The sequence below is a fragment of the Hippocampus zosterae genome, chromosome 9, assembly GCF_025434085.1.
Source record: "Hippocampus zosterae strain Florida chromosome 9, ASM2543408v3, whole genome shotgun sequence".
NCBI lineage: Eukaryota > Metazoa > Chordata > Actinopteri > Syngnathiformes > Syngnathidae > Hippocampus > Hippocampus zosterae.
The window spans coordinates 6,863,983-6,884,912 of NC_067459.1; the positions used below are offsets into that span (position 1 = coordinate 6,863,983).

The following is a 20,930-nucleotide window of genomic DNA, read 5'->3' on the forward strand; positions in this document are numbered from 1 at the left end:
GATGAATGAATGAATGAATGAATGAATTAGAGCTCATATGGTACATGGTAGGAAGAGTGTTTTTGTCCCTTTTTCTAAATTCAATGTTTTTTTTGTGTGTTATTTTGGCCAATTTTGAAATGTACACTTTGATAGTCACTGGAAATCTGTAATTGACCTCATAAACCACCTTCTCTTTTTCCTTTGTGGGTGTAATGATCAAAAACCCATCCTCCTGCCAGAGCAGTTCAACATTGTTTTTCTTGGTCACAGACAGGCGGGCCATACGGGCGTGTGCCCACCCTCCAAGATGTTTGTGCCCAACCATTAGAGGCACTGATTTCTAAAAATACACTTTATTATTACTATTGTCATTATTATTATTATTATTGTTGTTATTATTAATAATATTATTAACATAGTAGCGATTTTCTTTTTGTGAAATACTAAGGTTGAATAGATTATCACAAAGGCGTGAAATATTAAAACAAAACAAAACAGTGTTGTAACATTTGTTGGATTGATAGTCGTTTGCTAATTCGTATTCATCACCATTGAGCACTTCTACATGTTAAAAAATGTGCCTAATATCTACAATATGTGCAATTATCACATTACTGGGAGACACTTTGACTCGACGACCATAAGTATTGCAAGTTATAACCGTCACTTTGGCGCTTTTACTCACAACAGTTAAAGCCAGATATGATGCATCAAGTTGCACAGTGTCTGGGTTCAAAGGACCCATAGCTGTCTCGGGTGCCTTAATTAACTTGACAACTCTTACCTAAATAGCCACTGTTAAATTATGATTATATTTGCACATATCCAAATTCATAATATTATAATTTTTTTTTCTTTAAATTTCCGACCACAGGTGTCAAATTACGGTCATTGAGGACCTGTGTCCTGCATGTTTTCCATGTCTCCCTGCTGCAACACACCTGATTCAAATGATCAGGATCATTATCAGGCTCCAATAGAGCTTGCTGATGAGCTGATCTTTTGGACAACTCTCTTTCATGCTCAACCATTCCACCATCATCACCATCTGATTGCTCATTTTCTTCATCGAGCTTGTCCTGCTGTCTTTGGTTGAAGGCTTTACCAAGTTCTTCTTGAGAAGCATCCTAGTGGAGCACAAACGGTTCTTCATATTCGGGGTATGCCAGGGGCCATGGGTTAATCAGGTACTCTGATTTGACAGACCACCCCTGGTGTTGTCAAATCCACTTAACACGCTATGCTGGCTCGAAGGGAGCTGATCTGGGTTCTTGAGTTTTTGATCTACCTTTACTTGCACTTGACCTTTCTACCCGACCACCATTGTTTTTTTTCCTGTGCATAGAAGCCTCTGCAGGGGTTGTGCGATGCGGGAGAAATTTGGGATGCATGGTTGGGAGTAAGGGCGGTCCGTTGGTCCAGTGGTTAGCGCGTTGACCTCACAGTGCAGAGTTCGTGGGTTTGAGGAGGTACCAGGTTTGATTCCGGCTCTGGCTTCCCTGTGTGGAGCTTGCATGTTCTCCAAATTGAACACTCCAAATTGTCCCTAGGTGTGAGTGTGAGCACATATGGTTGTTTGTCTGTGTGTGCCTTGTGATTGGCTAGAGTTACACATAGAATAACATTTTCTTTAAAAAAAAAAAATTAAAGATTTTTCTCAGTCCTAAATCAAGTTCACATGAAAATGTGCTTCATGCACCTCATTGCCAGTGACTGATGTAAGTAATGAAACTTCGTGATGAACTCTCAAACCACTGAATGTTAAAATAAAAACTCAAAAGAAGGTTGCTTGATCCATCCATCCATTTTTTTTGGATCCACTTATCCTCCTGGGATGTGGTGGAGGCTATCCCAGCTGTCTTCGGGCAGTAGGTGGGGGAACCCTGAACCGGATACCAGCCAATTGCAGGGCACACTCATACCTAGGTACAATTTAGAGTGGTCCATTAACCTGCCACGCATGCTTTTGGAATGTGGGAGGAAACCGCAGTTCTCGGAGCCGGAATCCAACCCTGCACCTCTGCACTGTGAGGCCAAGGTACTAACCATTCGACTACCAGGCCACCTTGGTTGCTTGATCATTGAATAAAATTCAGATCAAATCTTATGTTGATTAATGAGTCTCTTTAAAAGTACATATTGACATTAACTTGATAATTGACTCTGAACATGGAAGTTAGAATTTAAAGCAAAGTCCAATTAATATTACCACAAATGCTGAAAAAAATCTTTAGTCAAAAAAAATCTATTGACATTTAAAAAAAAGCATGGATATCGACACACCCGTGTCACACCCGACACACGAAATGATTTCGGTTTGTCCAATAAAATTAGTTTGTTCATCGCTGCTGTAAAACCTTGATGAGCAGCATCTTGGCGGAGCGCTCTTGAGAAAAAAAAGCAAATGAGTTTTGCGATTGGAAAAACGTAGGCAAACTGAAACAAAATTGTCGAACTGAACAAATTAGATGTTTTTCAAAAAACGTTCCACCCCTCATAGATAGGTTGGTCGTTATTCAAAGGTAAGTATGTGTCTGTCTTCAGACTTAATCATTCATTCATTCATTCATCTTCCGTACCGCTTGATCCTCACTAGGGTCGCGGGGGGTGCTGGAGCCCATCCCAGCCGTCTCCGGGCAGTAGGCGGGGGACACCCTGAATCGGTTGCCAGCCAATCGCAGGGCACACATAGACGAACAACCATCCACGCTCACACTCACACCTAGGGACAATTTAGAGTGTTCAATCAGCCTGCCATGAATTTTTTTGGAATGTGGGAGGAAACCGGAGCACTCGGAGAAGACCCACGCAGGCCCGGGGAGAACATGCAAACTCCACACAGGGAGGCCGGAGCTGGAATCGAACCCGGTACCTCTGCACTGTGAAGCCGACGTGCTAACCACTGGACTACCGGGCCGCCCCAGACTTAATCAGTCATATACAAACTAGTGTTCAATGGGAATCAGCACACACCTGCCTCACATTAGTCCTAAATGAATTTCAGCGGTTCTAAAAATCTTTTCCAGTCATTATTGTCATCACATTTTTAGAGCACAAGCCATGGTCCGCAATTAGCTTCCAGATGATCATATGGATGTTATTGTTCAAAGTTAGCAGTCAGTCAAAGGAATTTCTGTGGCATTAAATATACCATAGAACACAGTGAAGACCGTTATTGTGATGTGGAGAAAATATGCCACAATGATGCCAGGATTTAAGAACTGGATGTTCCTCAGAAACTGATGAAAAGAACAGAAAATTGGTCATGGAGGCTGCCAAGGGGCCGACAGGGACATGGAAGAGGAGGAGGAATTTTCTGGCAAGTACTGGTTGTACTGTTTAGTATTTGTGACAACAAGCTGACATCTCCTTAAAATATCTAGAAAATAAGGGTCGGGTGACAGACCAGGAAACCATCAAACAAAGAAAACATACACATGAAATCTTGCATCCCATATGGGAAAATGTGTTATGGTAGGATTAAACCAAGTTTAAACCTTTCGGTCAGAATTCGAAAAGGTATTTTTTACGCAAACACAACACGGCTCTTCACCAAAACTTAACCATACTTACAATGAACTATGGTGGCGGCAGCATTATACTTTTAAAAATAGTAGTCTGCGTTAGCACAAAACCTGTTGGCTCTCCTTGAAAGTGAACAAAAGATGTCAGGAAAAACCTACTATAACATATGAACTTAATTTGAGGTGAACCAGAGGCAAATTGAGATGGTAGCAGATGTGCGGTGACTCACATTTAACATGAGTTTGACTGTGATTTGTTGAACCCCCAATGAAAGAGGATGTGCACACTCGTATGGACACAATCGTTATTTATTTATTTATGTATTAACCCTCTTCAAAGATTTCCTTTTATTTTCAATTCAATTGTGTATTTTTATATGAATGGTTTGGCTTGATCTCATTTCTTGTATCACAAAAAACCTTGCATTTGAAAAGAGGAATTGTTCAGATCACTATCTTGAAGTAGAAATGCTGGTCAGTGGTGTTGACCATCCGACAAGGCCTAAGTCTCCCCATCCAATCATGGTGCCCTCGTCCTCATGTATGAGTGACACAGATTCAGCGGTGGCATCTTGTTTGGCTTGAACCCAATGCGGCTTTTTCAGCCGCACACAAAAACACAGCCAAGTGTGCCAAGTGTTGTAACAAGCCACGCAGGAGTAACTTTACTTTCCCAATTACACTCTTTGCTTTGGAGTCAAGCCAAGTGTCATTCACCTGAAATGTGCACAGAGATGAACTCAAAACAAGTGTCATGTGTTGCTTTTGTACGCACGTTTGCCAAGGCGTGTGTGAGCGTGTGTTTTGTCCCTCACAATGAAAAGGGAATTTGTGTAAACCTATAATTTAACTGTAAACGTTAGTACATCATAATACAAATATACTGTATTTGCATGCTAGATTTAGACTGAAAGAGTACAATTATGGAAATATAATGTACCGCAGTGGCAGTACAGTACAATTTCAATACAGCTCAATCTCAAAATGAACATTCGTGAGCTTTCTCGTTATGAAACCTTTAGCACCATCCAGTGGATTTCGAAAAGCAAAACAGCAGATTGACCGACTCAGTCGACGAAATGACGCTGTGAACATATGTGTTCAGATTTGCGCGTGACATCGACCCCCGTGAGGATGAAGCGGTTCAGATAATGGATTGTTTTAAAAACACGACAAAACAAACAAGCAAATTAAATCGAGAAAATACAAATAATTATAAATAATACAACTACCTTAGGCAGCATCAAGTAAAATAATATACAATACGTTAAATTAAAGTACTGAATCAAATACAATTAAAAAATAATGACACACTATTCAATACAATGTAATGCTGTAATATGAGATGCATTTCACTGTTATTTGTTATGCAAAACCGGTGGCGGCTGACGGGGGCAAATGGCTGAAAGCAGAAACCACAGGAATGGTTCAAACGAACACAAATGACATAAACAGACAATCACACATATGCAAATTAAATTACAGACAAAAAGTGCAAACAGAAACGCTACAAGCGAGAAATGATGCCCAATGTTGAAACAAAAAAATATGTCCAAGAAGAATGTGTGTGTGTGCGCGTGTGCGCGTGTGTGTGTGCGCGCGCGCGCGCGTGTGTGTGTGTGTGTGTGTGTGTGTGTGTGTGTGTGTGTGTGTGTGGGTGTGTGTGTGTGCGTGTGTGTGCGTGTGTGTGTGTGTGTGTGTGTGCGCGTGTGTGTGTGTGCGCGCGTGTGTGTGGGTGTGCGTGTGTGTGTGTGTGTGTGTGTGTGTTTATAAATCGTGTGTGTGTGTGTGTGTTTATAAATCGTGTGTGTGTGTGTGTGTGTGTTTATAAATCTATGTTCTCACAGTGCAGCGATACCAGGTTCAATTCTAGCTCCGGCTTTCCTGCGTGGAGTTTTGTTCTCACTGGGACTGCATGGGTTTTCTCCAAGTATTCCGGTTTCATGCCAAATTCCAAAAACATGCTTGGCAGGCTAATTGAACACCGTAAATTGTCCCTCGGTGTGAGTGTGAGCACGGATGGTTGTTCGTCTCTGTGTGCCATTCGATTGGCTGGCAACCAGCTCAGGGTGTCCACCGCCTACTGCCCGAAGACAGCTGGGATAGGCTCCAGCACCCCCTGCTACCCTTGTGAGGATAAAGTGAATCGGAAAATTGATGGATGGATGGATGGACAATCAACATAAAGAAATGCTGCAATCACAGCACAAGTGGAAGAAAACATTACAAACCACACACACACGCGCGCGTGCGCGCGAAATACGCTGCAGGAATCCAAAACACACTAACTCAAAAACGACGGCAAGAAATACATTAGTCTTCAGGTTCATGCTACAAAACGGACGTTTGTCAAGCCACAAGGGGGCAGCGCAGGACCAGTCCTGTGAGACCAGATCATCTGGAAAGACCTGACCGGGATTGCCTGATTAATAGCAATAACTCTAATTGGCCATCTTTTGGAGAAAATTGGTGCAATTTACTTCATGTCTTTTTAAACAAACTTTATTTACATTAGAAAAGAGCAGTATAGTTACATGGCTTGCACTGTGTTTGTTTATAAAAGGCTTGGGTGACATCTAATTAACGCAAGACATACAGTACAGTAAATATTAGTGATGGGTCCATGAGGCCTCATGAGGCGTGTCGACACACTGACACACTGTGTTGATACTGTGCTGATACTGTGTCACTGACCACTGCCACCTGCTGGACCTTCAAGATCCCTGCAGCCAACCCACTCAACAGACTGAACTGACTGATAAATTGTTTTGTATATTCAACATATAAAATATACAATTCGGTAATAAATTGGCAAAAGGTGAAGGTAAGATATAAAAAAAAGGAAAAGAAAATAGTCATCATCACAAATATGTGTTCAAAGGAGTAGAAAGAAGCAAAAAACCTACCCCGAGTCCTACCCCTTCTTATATATGAATTGATCATTTTTCTAAATAGGAAAGAAAGTCTAAATATCAACAAATGCTTTTACCCTTATGTATGCTGTACTAATACATTTTTACAACATTAGGTTTGTATATACAGTACATACTCTTTAGAGCACATGTATATGTTGATTTTCTCATATTCATAATGGATGCTACATTTCATTAATATATTAAATAATCTCATCAATGTATTTCTGATGTATTGCTATATTTCATGAGTGTATCGAATTTATCAGCTTAATTCTGATTTGTGTAGTTGTCTTGTACTACTCTCGAATTCATTTTTAATCTCAGTAAGAGAGTTCCTCATTTTACTGGTCCGTTTCAGAATTATTCCACAGATTTACACCTATTACAGATACACTCCTTTGTGTGATGTTCGTTCGTGTTTTGGATTTTTTGGTATAGATTAGTACCCCCTAAATTATGACAACTTTCTCGAATTTTAAAAAGCTTCTGGATCTTTTGGAAAAGGTTATTATTGTGTGCTTTGTACATTAATTGGCCGATTTTGAAGTCAATCAGGTCATGAGATTTCATTGTTTAATTTGATAAACAGTGGATTTGTGGGTTCCGTCCATTTGGAGCCAGTGATTGTTCCGATTGCTTTGTATTGTAGTTTTAAAACAGTGTTTTACTGGCATTTCCCCATATTCCCACACAATAGGTCAAATATGGAAGTAATAAAAGTATAAGGTGTACAAGGATCTCTTATTCAGCACATCCTTAGTTTTTGGGAGGATCCCTATGGTTTGGGATATTTTTCTTTTATCTATTATGTAGCTGCCAGCACGGTTTTGCATCTACAACTGTTGCAAAACATTTTCATAAGGTCATTCATCGATTTGATGATGAAGTGTATACAATATCATTCACATCCATGCATTCATTTTGCAACATTCAATGTGTTCATATAATGTGAAGATCATTTGAATGAGGATGCTTGTGGGCTTTTATTTCACAAATTTTTATTGAGAAAAATAAGATGCTCCAATGTTTTAAACTTCAGCCTGTTGCGTCTTTTACAAGCGATTTCTCCTGCTGTGGAGAACACACGCTCACAAGGGACGGATGAGGCTGGCGTACAAAGGAACTCCTTTGCGAGGTGGGAGAGGTTTGGGAAAGAAGTGTGTTGGTCCTTCCAGTACAGCTGCTTCCTGGAACCTTGATTGTCAAACATGGAGTGGAGAGTTAACCAATAATAATTACTGATTGTCAATTAAATCATCAACATAGCAACCGTGAAAAGATGAGTGAACGTTTGTATACCTGGCGTAATACTGGGTGTATCGCGAACTTCATTCTCATGCTTGGCCCGATAATGCCTCAGCATGGTGGAGGTGCTTCTGTTGGTGTATGACAATTCGACTTGGCAAATTCGACATTTCACCTGTAATGAAATGTGAATAAGAAGTAACTAAGAGTTACCTTGAAATGTATTCGGATTAGAATGGTACAACACATGTCAATAATCTGAGAGGCACTCGGCGACAGAAGGCGATTTGAATAAATAAATAAATAATACCTTATTCTCCAGGACATCAAAATGGTCCCACACGGCGGATGATTTGCGTCTCTGCTCCATAATCGGCAAGGAAGGCAAGGCACGAACACGAAGTCTGCACTGACACGAACTTCGACAAGCGAGCGTGAGTGAGGTCTGGCTTGTTTCGGCAAGTGGCATTGTGTCGCCAAACCCACTTCCTTATAAACACTGTGCGGCGGGCTTTTGCTGCGTCAACGCCCTCTGCACTGAGTCGACGCCCCCTGGACTAAGTGGCGCAGCCTGTACTGTGCCAAGCAGCCGATGCGGTCTAAACTGCACCGGTGCAGTTCACGTGTCAATTAGCAGCCTGGACTGTGTCAACGCAGCCGATGTGTCAATTAGCAGCCTGGACTGTGTCAACGCAGCCGGTGTGTCAATTAGAAGCCTGGACTGTGTCAATGCAGTTCACGTGTCAATCACGTGACGTAATGAAGCAGCACATGCATCGACACGTGGTTTGCTCTGTGAGCCCGGCGCATGTGTCAATGCATCGGTGTCGCTGGACCCATCACTAGTAAATATTCCCATCCCCGGAATTCTATAGAAGGGAATATCCTTCACCCGGAATAAAAACCTATGCATTAACATTTTGACTACGACATTACGTGATACCGGAAGTTGCGTACGCGGAAATTCCACTACCCTTAACCCGGATGGAGGTGTAATGCCGCGGGAGCTTAAATACACGCAACGCCCACCCGATGTGATGGAAAAGACACAATGCTGAAACAAGTTTTCGCTTCGCGTTTTTCGATCATCACATTCGAAACGAAGAGATGTAAGCGACTTTTTATTGGCGTGCGTTTTACTGTAATTGCAAAAGATTTTAACGTCATTCACTTACGTCGTGTAGATCATCGCATCGAAACGTAGAAGAACTGTAACGACTGGAGCGGAGCGAGTGAAATGCATCCGTTTGAGCAGGCTGGACACAAAGTTAAAAAGATCCAGCAGACACTTGGAGTCGGAAAGACGCAAATCTACGAAACTTTATAAAACAAGGCATCGATTCAACTCCTGATGACAAGCCACCATCCAAATGGCAACAAAAACCCTTCAGTATGCACAAGAATGACCAGATATCAGTGATCAACGGGACAGTTACTTGCAACTAGCAAGAAAACTGTATGACACGCAGGCAAACATTGTCATAAACCAAAGAATGCATCCAACAAAACAATTCAAAATACACATTTTTTTCCCAAGACAGAAAAAAATACACATGAAAATACTGTATGTATTTTACTGTTGTGATTGTTTTGGGATACACCTGTATTGCAGTTTTTGTTTCTAAATAGTTTTTGGACAATATATTTTTGTATTTTATTGATTGTGTTGTTACACATGCATTTTGTCAACATACTTGCAGGTTCATAAAGGACATGTACCATGCTCATTTCCCAGATGAGGAATTTCTGTTATCAGGACAAATTGGACCGCGCAAACGAGTCCGTACTAGAGAATATTTATTGTTAATGTTAGAAAAAGGAACGTGGTAAACAGGAGTTCACGGTTTCAGACCAGAAAAGATATGACAAATGCGAAATGTGGTTAGATGGCGCCCCCTGGTGTACTTTTTGTGCAATAATATTGAGATTCCGTGGAATTTCATTGAAATACATTCACAAATCTGAAAACAAAACAAGGTTAAAAAAAGCATACTTTTAATATTTTAGCCATTGCAAAATGAAAGTCAATTCCATAGAATTTTTTTCTGCATTATTTTCGACGGTAAAGTGTACCTAAAGAAGTGTCCCGCTACATTTGCCTTCACCCACTTACCGGCTGATGTAGTTGCATAGCAACGCCTACTTCAGCGACGTTGAGTGCTAGTCAAAACGTTTTCACATCATATAGCGTGGTCTTGCGTGTGTTGCAATCACATCAATAAAGAGTATCAAAACGTGTTTTCGTTGGTTCATTTTAGGTGGCATTAGGACCCGGATGCCTCGTTTCCAGATAGCGGACACCGGTTGATGAATCGGTCCACTTTGCATCTTCTCACCTGACGAGGACCGAAGCTTCTCCCGGGTGTCACTCACAAACCGAGCGATCGGAGCGCTGCAAAGCCGAGCGAGGAGCGCTTTGTTTGGTGTGAAAAAAAAAGAACCCTCGCACTCCCCGACGCCCTCGTGTCGCCTTCTCAGCCATGAGCCAGAGGTTCACCGTCTCCAAGAGCGACGATGTCGGGCTCCCCGCGGACATCCAGGGGGAAGTGAACCTGCTCTTCGAGGGCGAGGGTGAGGGCGACAAGCATCCGAGCGGAGCCGAGTCGGAGGACGATGCGGCTGGGGCCGAAGGAGCCAATTCGGCGGCGGTGGGGACGGAGGTGTGGACGTCCGCGGTGGTGACTCTGAAAGGTAGGACACTCGCATGGCTACAGGCCACATGCTAGCGCAGATGTGTGAGTTGAATGTGGAATGGGCCACAAAAAGGTCACTCTCTGGATGAAGTAATATGACATTTAAAATGCCAAATGCGCCCCCCCCCCCCTGCAATTGTTACTGCTGGCTGTTCTGCATTACTTGAAATGCTTTGCTTTTTGTTGCATGATGTGCAAACACGTGTTGTTTTAAAGTGTGAATCCAGTTTATAGTCAACTCCATAATAATATTAATAATAATAATAGATTTATTGCTATTGATATAATAACAATAATACTAAATAATTATTAATATTATCATTGTGGTGGTGGTCTAGTGTTTATGGCATCGAACTCACAGTGCAGAGGTCATGGGTTTGATGCTGGCAGCAGCCTTCCTGTGTGGAGTTTGCATGTTCTCCCCAGACCTGCCTGGGTTTTCTCTGGGTACCCTGGTTTCCTCCCACATTCCCAAAACATGCATGGCAGGCTGATTGAAAACTCGAAGTTGTCCCTAGATGAGAGTGCGAGTGCGGATGGTTGTTTGTCTCTGTGTGCCCTGCGATTGGCTGGCAAACGATTCAGGGTGTCTCCTGCCTACTGCCTGAAGACGGCTGGGATAGACTCCAGCCCCCCCCCCCCAAACTTTTTGGTCCGAAGATCGACTTTTCGATCAACCAACCTCACGGGATCGCCCGTTACCGCACACGCGCGCACGCACACACGCGCTCACGCCATGATGAGAAACAGCCTGACACCGAGGCATGCGATGCACTTTTGCAGCCTGTTAACTATCGGAGCTCACACGTACCGTACAGTGCTTCCCTGGGCCCTCCTAGATTCCTATTCTTTGCCCGTGCCCTCGGTGAATTGTACACAAAGCAAACTCATTCATTCATTCATCCATCTTCCTAACCGCTTGATCCTCACTAGGGTCGCGGGGGGTGCTGGAGCCTATCCCAGCTGTCTCCGGGCAGTAGGTGGGGGACACCCTGAATCGGTTGCCAGCCAATCGCAGGGCACACAGAGACGAACAACCATTCACACTCACACGTAGGGACAATTTAGAGTGTTCAATCAGCCTGCCACGCATGTTTTTGGAATGTGGGAGGAAACCGGAGCACCCGGAGAAAACCCACGCAGGCCCTGGGAGAACATGCAAACTCCACACAGGGAGGCCGGAGCTGGAATCGAACCCGGTACCTCTGCACTGTGAAGCCGATGTGCAAAGCAAACTCTGAATGAGAAAAATGACGTTAAAAGAGCAACAGCTCTGATAACAAACTGCAATTGCAGACTGCTGAGCGTTAACAACTTCCGGTGACGTAGGTCACGTGCCAAAAGATTTACCTGCTTTATTTTATCTAACTTTTTTTCAATACTTTTTTGTGAAAATGAGACTGATAGGATGATTAGAGTGCAGTGTACATAAACACAAACATATATTACTAACATTTACAGAGACACACAAATGGTTGTTTTTTTTGTTTTTTTTTTCTTCTCTTCTACACCCCTCGGATTTACCTGGCACCAGTCCTAGATCTACCGGTTGATCAGGATCGACGTAATGGGCACCCCTGATTTACATGCTACATTTTTAGCTGTTTTTTTTTTGTGTGCATAGGATAGACTTATTTTCCTGTGACTATTGCTATATGTTGTTTCACCATTAGTGTTCAAATATCTGTTTTAAAGATATTTTCAAACCGCAACATATAGTCTTTGTTAGCTCATCTATGGCATTGTGTATTAGGCTTCAAGAAGTGGACGTTCCTCGTGCAGTTATGTGGTTGTTTTACAGTAAATACGTGACCGGAAATTCTTTTTTTATGTTTAGTTCAATAGCACACTCAATTGAAAGTGGCAATAAACAGCGAGAAGCTTCATTTTTGAAGAATTATCTGCTAAACTGCTGCTTGTTGGTGATTTGAGAGTTTGCTTCCACATCAACTGTTGATACCTCAAATTTCTGCCCACAAGTCAAGGCAAAGAATTCACTTTTGTTTAAAAAAGATTGTAAGTTGGGTCATTTGTAGGGCAAAATACGACATTAATCCTATTATTGTGACGAATGCAATTTTGACTGAAACTGCATCCCTCACCTGTATCACATCAACAACTGCATCAAGCAATCAGGTGCTTTTTGTCAGACACTGTTCGCTCAGGCTTCTCTTTGCGTTCAATAAAACTCAATGTGGCTTTGCTTAACTTGCAAAAAATAACCTCTGGATAAATTAACCATGTATGTTGAAAGTAGGTTGGCTCATGGTTTACTGGTTAGCACGGCTGTCTCACAGTGCGGAGGTCATGGATTCGATTCCGGGCCCCAGGCTTTCTGTGTGGAGTTTGCATGTTGTCCTCATGCCTCTGTGGATTTTCTTCGGGTACTCCGGTTTCTTCCCACATTCCAAAAACATACATGGCAGGTTGATTGGGCACTCAAAATGGTTCCTAGGTATGAACACGAATGGTTGTTTGGCTATGTGTGCCCGTGATTGGCTGGCCAGTTCAGGGTGTTCCCTGCCTGTTGCCCGAAGTCGGCTGGGATGTGTTACAGCACGCACTCACTCCTCGTGAGGTTAAGCAGCTCAGATAATGGATGGATTTTGGGGTTTGCTTGTTGTTTAATTTCACACTTAATGCAGCAGCCATTAAGTGCTCTGGCGTGTCCTGGGTCATCTCCGGGGCCTCCTGCCGGTGGGACATGCCCGGTACACCTCACCAAAAACGCTTTCAGGTGGCATCTTAATCAGATGCCCGAGCCACCTCATCTGGCTCCTCTCGATGTGGAGGAGAAGCGGCTCGACTCTGAGCCTCTCCCGGATGACCGAGCTTCTCACCTTATCTCTCAGGGAGAGTCCAGACCCATACTCCCGAAGCACCCCTCCACAGAACTCCCCGAGGGACACGGTCGAACACCTTCTCCAAGTCCACAAAGCAGATGTAGACTGTTTGGGCGATTTCCCATGTTCCCTTGAGGATCCTGCTAAGGGTGTAGAGCTAGTCCACTGTTCTAAGGCCGGGACAAAAAACACACTGCTCCTCCTCAATCTGAGGCTCGACTTACCAACGGACCCTCCTTTTCAGCACCCCTGAATAGACCTTACCACGGAAGCTGAGGAGTGTGATCACTCTGTAGTCGGAACACACCCTCCGATCTCCCTTTTTTAAAAAGAGGGACCACAAACCCGGTCTGCCAATCGAGAGGCACTTTCCCAGATGACTACGTGAATTTGCAAAGGGGTGTCAAAGAGGACAGCCCCACAACATCCAGAGCCTTGAGGAACTCCTGGCGGATCTCATCCATCCCTGGGGCCTTGCCACCGAGGAACTTTTTAACCACATCGGTGACTTCAACCAGAGATTGGAGAGCCCAACTCGGAGTCCTCAGACTCTGTTTCTTCCAAGGAAGGTCTTTGAAGTACTCTGCCCACCGACTCACAACGTCTTGAGTTGAGGTCAGCAGTGCCCCATCCCCACTGTACACAGTGTTAGTGTGCACTGCTTCCCCCTCCTGAGACGTCGGATGGTGGACCAGAATTTCCTCAAAGCCGTCCAGCAGTCGGCTTTCTTGGCCTCACCGAACCCTTCCCACGCCCGAGTTTTTGCCTCGGCAACCACTGAAGCTGCGTTCCGCTTGGCCAGTCGATACTCGTCAGCTGCCTCTGGGGTCCCACAGGCCATAAAGGCCCGATAGGACTCCTTCTTCAGCTTGACGGTATCCCTTGCTGCTGGTGTCCACCAGCGAGTACGGGATTTGCCGCCACGACGGGCACCAACCACCTTGCAGCTCATATTGGCCGCCACAACAATCGAGGCAAGGAACATGGTCCTCTCTGACTCAATGTCAACATTGCAAAGGCGAAATAGAACCACCACAAAATGCACACTATGACATATTCAGCTAATAGAACATCTCAGGAGCCTACGGATGCACATTGTATTAATCACAACAAGTCCATTATTCGACTGTGCAGTAAACAAAGGCGTTTTCCTGCTCTTGCGTCTTTGCTCTGCAGCCACCAAACGCACAGCCGTAATACGTTAAGAGTTGAAAGGCTCCCTCAAATTCTCATCAGTGTTGGCAGAGATTAGCATACAAAACGAGCAGGCGCTCCCATGCAGTCGAGAGCAAGCGGGCGTCTCTACAAATGAATCAATGCGTTTCAGAAGGAGGCTTTTCCATTTAATGACTTTTAAGATTAGGCGGGCGGATTCCCATTAACACAGCTTTACAATGTTTTTTTTTCCCTCTTTCATTTCTCTGTGAGCAAAGTATGGAAGCAGTGGCGGCCTGTCATTTTGTGTCCCTTTGGGTCTGCCTGGGTCGAAAACGAATATTCAGGCAAAAATATTTTAAAACAGGGTTTTACTTGGTTAAAGAACAGTTATGAACACAAAAAACAAAACATTTCACTTAATAGACGACCCACTGTATCAGTCTAGATACGTTCACAGATAGCGTGCAAACGGGGGAAATAAAACAAGAGAATAAAGGATATCTTAGAGGACCGGTATTTCCTTCCCTGACATTAATGCGTAATGGACGAGGTGATATCAAAACCACATTAGCAATTTCACAGTCTAAAGCAGCATTTTTCAGTGAGCCTGATTTTTGAAAAAAATGTATTGGTAGCAACTATTCCTCGCTTTCAACAAAAGCGTGCAATGTCATTTTCGCCTGTTGAACTGCCTTTTGAAAAGTAGTCAGACTGCTTTTGCCAGCCTATGGGGCACTCGCTTAGCAACTAAAGTGGGGTGAAAAAGTATTTGCCCCTTCCTGATTTCTGTGGTCTTTGCATGTTTATCACACAGAAAGATTTCAGTTTGTCAAACTAATTTTAAAATCCCACAGAGACAATCCAAAAAGCTGTTTCTAAATGCTAATTTAATTTGTTTAGACACACAAAACCTACCTATCCCTATGTGAAAAAGTAGGTCCTTTTTTTTGTTCGACTTGAAGCGAGATCACATAAGGGCTCCCATCGACTACACGGTTAATGTTTCCTCCTTTTACTGCAGAGCTGCTAACGGATTGTTGGAACTCACACTCACATTACAACAACCATACTGGTTATTCTGGATAGTAAAAAAATAAAATAAAATCATGGGTCACATTGCAAATACTTGGTCGATACTTGTGATGTATATTTGACAACACGCTGCAGAAGCGGCGTTTCTCTGGTGGTGGTCCCAGTAACGTCATGACCAATACAAGTTATCAGACAAGTCCAACATTTGCCAAAAGTAAACAACTTCATTCTTATCAGCAAGGCCGCCTTTGCAAATGTGGCTTTCAGACTTGAGTCAGCAGCCCCATGTGCGCGGCAATTTTCTAGTATTGATTTTTAACTATCACCCTTCTCATGGATGTCTATACTGTAGTATGAATGAACCAGTGAGGTTAAGAATAGAGGCTACACTGCAGTCTTAATTTTCTCCTTAAAGGAAGCCCTAAAGCTATAAGACGTGCCTTCATGCTCTCCACTGCTGCTGAATTAGAAGCACAGTACTTTATGCTTCTTCAGCATCTCCAATTTTTTTTCTGCTCCTAGCATGCCAATCCAGCCGTCGCGGCTCTAGACAGAGCCAGGTGGCTGGGCAAGCCTTTTATCAACCCTTTTATTCTCTTGTTTTATTCCACATTTGCACGCTATCTATTACTGTATCCAGACTGATACTCTGTAGGAATCATTTGGATCATATTTATTGTCATAATTATATTAGGTGATTTTATGATTTTTGTGCAATGTTTTGAGATTTTCCTTTTTTGTTTTATGTAAAGTGCTTTAAATTGTCTTATACATGAAATGCACTAGACAAATAAACTTGCTTTCCTTTGCCTTAGGAACAAATCTCTGCGTCTCGGTTTCTCTGGGGACATGAAGGAGTGCTTTATTTGAAGGACTTCTTTTTTCCCCACTTCGCTTTGCTTTCACTCGACGGCAGCGCTGCATCTCATTGTCAACCGTGCGGGTTGCTGTGGCGACACAGAACCTCTCCCATCAGGGCAATCTCAGACATGGTCTTGCAAAACACAGGAAAGCAGGGTTGCACACATACCGCAATCGAAACGAATATGAGCATATTTCAAGCCTTCCAAGCTTAATGAGCAATGGCCAGATTGTCATTCGGCTCTAAAATATTATTTGGAGCGATTATCCTGAGGTGCTGCGTGTGTTACAAGTTGACTGAATCTTCTCGATCAGTTCAGGAAACACTCAGGGCCAACCACCTAGAGTAAATATTACTCCCGTTTAATAGATATCACGGCAAATCTGGCACAGCAATTGGCCGATTCGCGGGCTCTGTGATTGTGACGCGAAACAGAACAATACATCACTTGACAAGTGACAAGACGTTTTGTAGTAGTTACCAGATAAGCTAACAGTTAGCCTAGGTACTTTCTTCTCCCATGTATTTTTGACCAGTCTTGATGCCCCATGGCCTCTTAGTTCTTTGCCTTGGTACTATGACACAGTGTGCTTTTCTCGAGTGATAAGAGCATTAAGAACACACATGCTATTTTTTGGGTCACACACACATATTAAAAAAAATAATTAAATAAAATTTCCAAGTACATTGCGAAGGGAATAAAGAAATATCACTCAACACAACCCAGACCACAAAACAATCACCCAGCATAGTCTTGCAGAGAGATCCGATGATTAGGGCTTTGCAGTCTTTGATCACAAGGGAGGGAAAATGCTCAAATTTGTCCCGATTGTCGGAATGTGGGTACTTCCCCTCAATCGCATTTGGTTTGTAAAATGTCTTCAGTGTGCCAATGACATTCTGGCGTTTTAGCTCAGGATTCTTGGTCCTTGATTTTGTTTCCATTGATTTGCACCGGGATATGAGCGAGCAAGTCTCGTCTGGCCGCCAAGTGCATCCCCTCTATCTGCCCTCATCCCTGTTCTCCCTCCTTCCCTCTCTAATGCATTTGACCTTGAAGTGGCCTCAAATAGATCTCAAATATGTGGTTTTTGTTTGTTACTTTGGATTTTTTTTTGTTTCCATGGCTTTGTTTGGATTTATTTTCCTCAGTAGTTCATAACATTGGCCAACTTCACCCTGCTCCTCCTTCCTGCCTGCTTTTTGGGGTCCTCCACCACTATGCATCGGAACAGAATGACCCAACCAATTACTGGATCCCGCAGGTAGAAAGAACAGGTCCCAGTTCCACCATGAGCCTTGCGGAGCACGTCTGCGGCCGACACCCTTTCCCCTTCAGGCAGCGCAGGTCATGTGGCTGTCCTTGTTCTCCGTCACATCAAGCCACATCCACGGTAGGCCGAGCCCCGCCCGCGTTCACGTTGATCCGAGCCACGGCACATTCCTGTTTGAATTGAGTCATATTCACATCCATGATGAGGCGAGCCACGTCCACGTCAGGCCGTCCCATGTGCTCCGTCATGCCAAGCTCCGCCCAAGTCAGGCCAAGCCCAGCCATTTGGTGACTGTTTTGAGACTTCTGGGATCAGTCCCTTGAGGGAGGGGTACTGTCATGGTTCTATTTGTGACCAACAGGCGGCAATGTAGAGCTCCACCTGCAGCTGCACACCTGTTGGTCATTGTGTCATTAGTTGTTTAAAAGGACTCACGGCACGCCACTCAGTGCCGGGTCATTGTTTCTGTCATGTTTCTGTTACTGTAAGTTTTTTTGCTTCAGCCATGGTTTTTGTTTGTGACTGGATTCTTTTTGTTTCCATTACTTTGTTTGTTTGGATTTATTTTCCTTAGTAGTGAATACAATTTGTCAACTTCACCCTGCTCCTCCTTCCTGCCTGCTTTTTGGGGTCCTCCACCACCACGCATCGTGACACTCTTTATAGAATTAGGGACACCCTGTGATTTTATTCTGCTTCTGAAAAGTGTCAAACCATTTGTGTGTCTGTGTTTGATAGTGTTTGTTTTATTAGGGCGAGTAGGTCGCGTAACATCCAAAGTTGAAGGTCTCAAATGTTCAGTCACTTCAGATTTCATCACACATTTCGTGAGGCAAATTTAGCTCAGTGAGAATCTAAGGCTGAATGCAAGTGACACGATTCAGATTTATTTTTCTCTCAGGTGGCACAATTAGTATACAGTAGATGCCTACAGCATGGTAAAGAGGAAACCATGCATGGAATCTTATCTTCAGACTGGATTAGGATTCTGAACTGGTTGGTCAGTTTATAGCCTTGATTTATGAGCAAATATGTGAAAAATGAACAGACCAACATACATCAAATAAATCAAATTTGGAACTGCAATGCAAATCCTGGCTAGAAGATGGGCGGTGATGCTGATTAAACGGCAGCTCTTGTGACTGGCGTACTCTCATTTGTTGTTTGTTTGATGGCAAGTCAATGCTAAATGTTTTGAAATCTTAGTTAAATCAACTATCTGGAGTAAATGTGCAAGAGACTTTGAAAGACAAATGTGCTGGGAAAAAATGCTATCAATCCACTTTAATTGCAAGTGCGTTTTTAAAAAAAGACGACAGGAGGCGCTGATGTTCCTCACTCCGATCCAAGGCTATTCCAGGCAGCTAGTGTCAGTCAGAATCATGTTGTGAAAAAAAGCCCTAGTGTGTGTGTGTGTGAGAGAGAGAGGAAAAAAACATCAGAAGACCAGTAAATTACACAACCGCCTTGTGTGTGTGTGATAGAAGAAGGTGCGTGCTAAGCATATGGCTGAGGGAACACTGTGTGTGTGTGTGTGTGTGTGTGTGTGTGTGTGTAAAGGAGACAGTGAGAAGAGTAATGGGAAAGGGTAGCAGTCGAAGAGAGGGAGTAAATCCAGAAATCATCGTGTGTATGTGTGCGTGTCTGTGTGTGTTATGTAACAGTGCACGCTGGGGGTTTATGGGGGAGGTGTGTATGCATGTCGTATGTGCTTTATGTACTGTATGTTTGTGTATGTGCTCCATGGCTCGTGAAAAAAACTGGACAGAAAGTGTTCAAATCCTCCTCGTTCCGAGGTGGGCCACAAGGCGAGACCTCAGAGACATGAGCATGGGACAAAGTCGGGAAGAGGAAGGTAGAACACGTCCCCCATCTGGCAAGCTTTTCGCCATCCTTCACAGGTCGGTGCGTCCACTTACTCTGGGACCCCAAGGCTTGGTCTGCAGCAATCGGCCAGTCCTGAAGCATCAAACGCACACCCGGGAATTCCAGAAGGAAGGGCCATCCATCCATCCATCCATCATCTACCGCTTATCCGGGGCCGGGTCGCGGGGGCAACAGCTTTAGCAGGGAAGCCCAGACTTCCCTCTCCCTAGCTACTTCTTCCAGCTCTCCCCGGGGGATCCCGAGTCGTTCCCAGGCAAGCTGGGTGACATAGTCTCTCCAGCGTGTCCTGGGTCTTCCTCGGGGTCTCCTCCCGGTGGGACATGACCGGAACACCTCACCGGGGAGGCGCTCAGGAGGCATCCGAATCAGATGCCCAAGCCACCTCATCTGGCTCCTCTCGATGTGGAGGAGAAGCGGCTCGACTCCGAGCCCCTCCCGGATGACCGAGCTTCTCACCTTATCTCTAAGGGAGAGCCCGGACACCCTGCGGAGAAAACTCATTTCGGCCGCTTGTATCCGGGATCTCGTTCTTTCGGTCATGACCCATAGCTCGTGACCATAGGTGAGGGTTGGGACGTAGATCGACCGGTAAATTGAGAGCTTCGCCCTTTGGCTCAGCTCCTTCTTCACCACGACAGATTTCAAATGTTGCCCAGAAGGAAGGGCAACATTTGAAATAAGAGGCTGTTTAAATGATGGCCTTCTCTGCTGGCCTTAATATTGTCAGAAGCAATGACTTTCATTTCAAACCCAAATTTAGGTGTATGACAGAAACGTAAAAGATGCATATTGAATCGTCTTTTGTTGGAGAGATGCACGCACCTGCCTAAATTCTAATCTTCGTTATGTTCCCATTCATTCCAAGGTGTCTATTCTCTTCTTTTTGTGGCTTCACTGCTCTGAGCCTTTATGTGTTGTATTGTCAATCTGATCAAATGACAACAGCATACCTGTCAACTTGTACGTTTTCCCCATATTTTATAAAATTTTTTTTAATCATTTCAAATCATGTACGGCGTATTACAACTTTTATATCGGGGGGGGGGGGGAGACAATCGTGAACCGATCTCACAAATACCATTTTGGCTCAAATCCAGATCGTCTCACCTGCTGGTAGCCAACGGCAAACCAGCAAAAGTAATCCTCAATTGTATAATTTTTTTCATCGCTGCGTACTGTTGGATTGATAAAGCATGATGTGCACATGCGCGGTAAGCCGTTGTACGGGTTTTTGTTGCTTTGTAAGGGGAATCGTAATGATGACGGGAAGGTATTAGCCGAGGTTGATAGGTATGCAACAGGTTAATTGCACTTCCCACCCACAATTGCTTTGCGTGTAACGATGCATCGCTGGCACAGATTGATGGACAATATTTAGCGACAATCAATCATTTTCATCCATCCATCCATTTTCGAATACGCATATCCTCACGAGGTTCACGGGCGTGCTGGAGCCTATCCCAGCTGTCTTCAGGGCAGTTTGCGGGGTACACCCTGAATTGGTTTCCAGCCAAT

The 20,930-nt window shown here is 43.9% G+C and overlaps 1 protein-coding gene across 2 annotated transcripts in view; it reads left to right on the forward strand.

The window, feature by feature from the left end:
* The first annotated feature begins 9,837 nt into the window (after positions 1-9,837).
* The window catches only part of slc12a5a (solute carrier family 12 member 5a), a 176,797-nt gene continuing 165,704 nt past the window's right edge, over positions 9,838-20,930 (forward strand). Inside the window, exon 1 of one of the 2 annotated variants that reach the window (XM_052075068.1) lies at positions 9,838-10,357. In XM_052075068.1, the coding sequence (XP_051931028.1) occupies positions 10,147-10,357 (211 nt within the window). In that variant the 5' untranslated portion in view covers positions 9,838-10,146. The remainder of the gene's footprint in view (positions 10,358-20,930) is intronic. The other variant, XM_052075069.1, reaches the window with a different exon arrangement.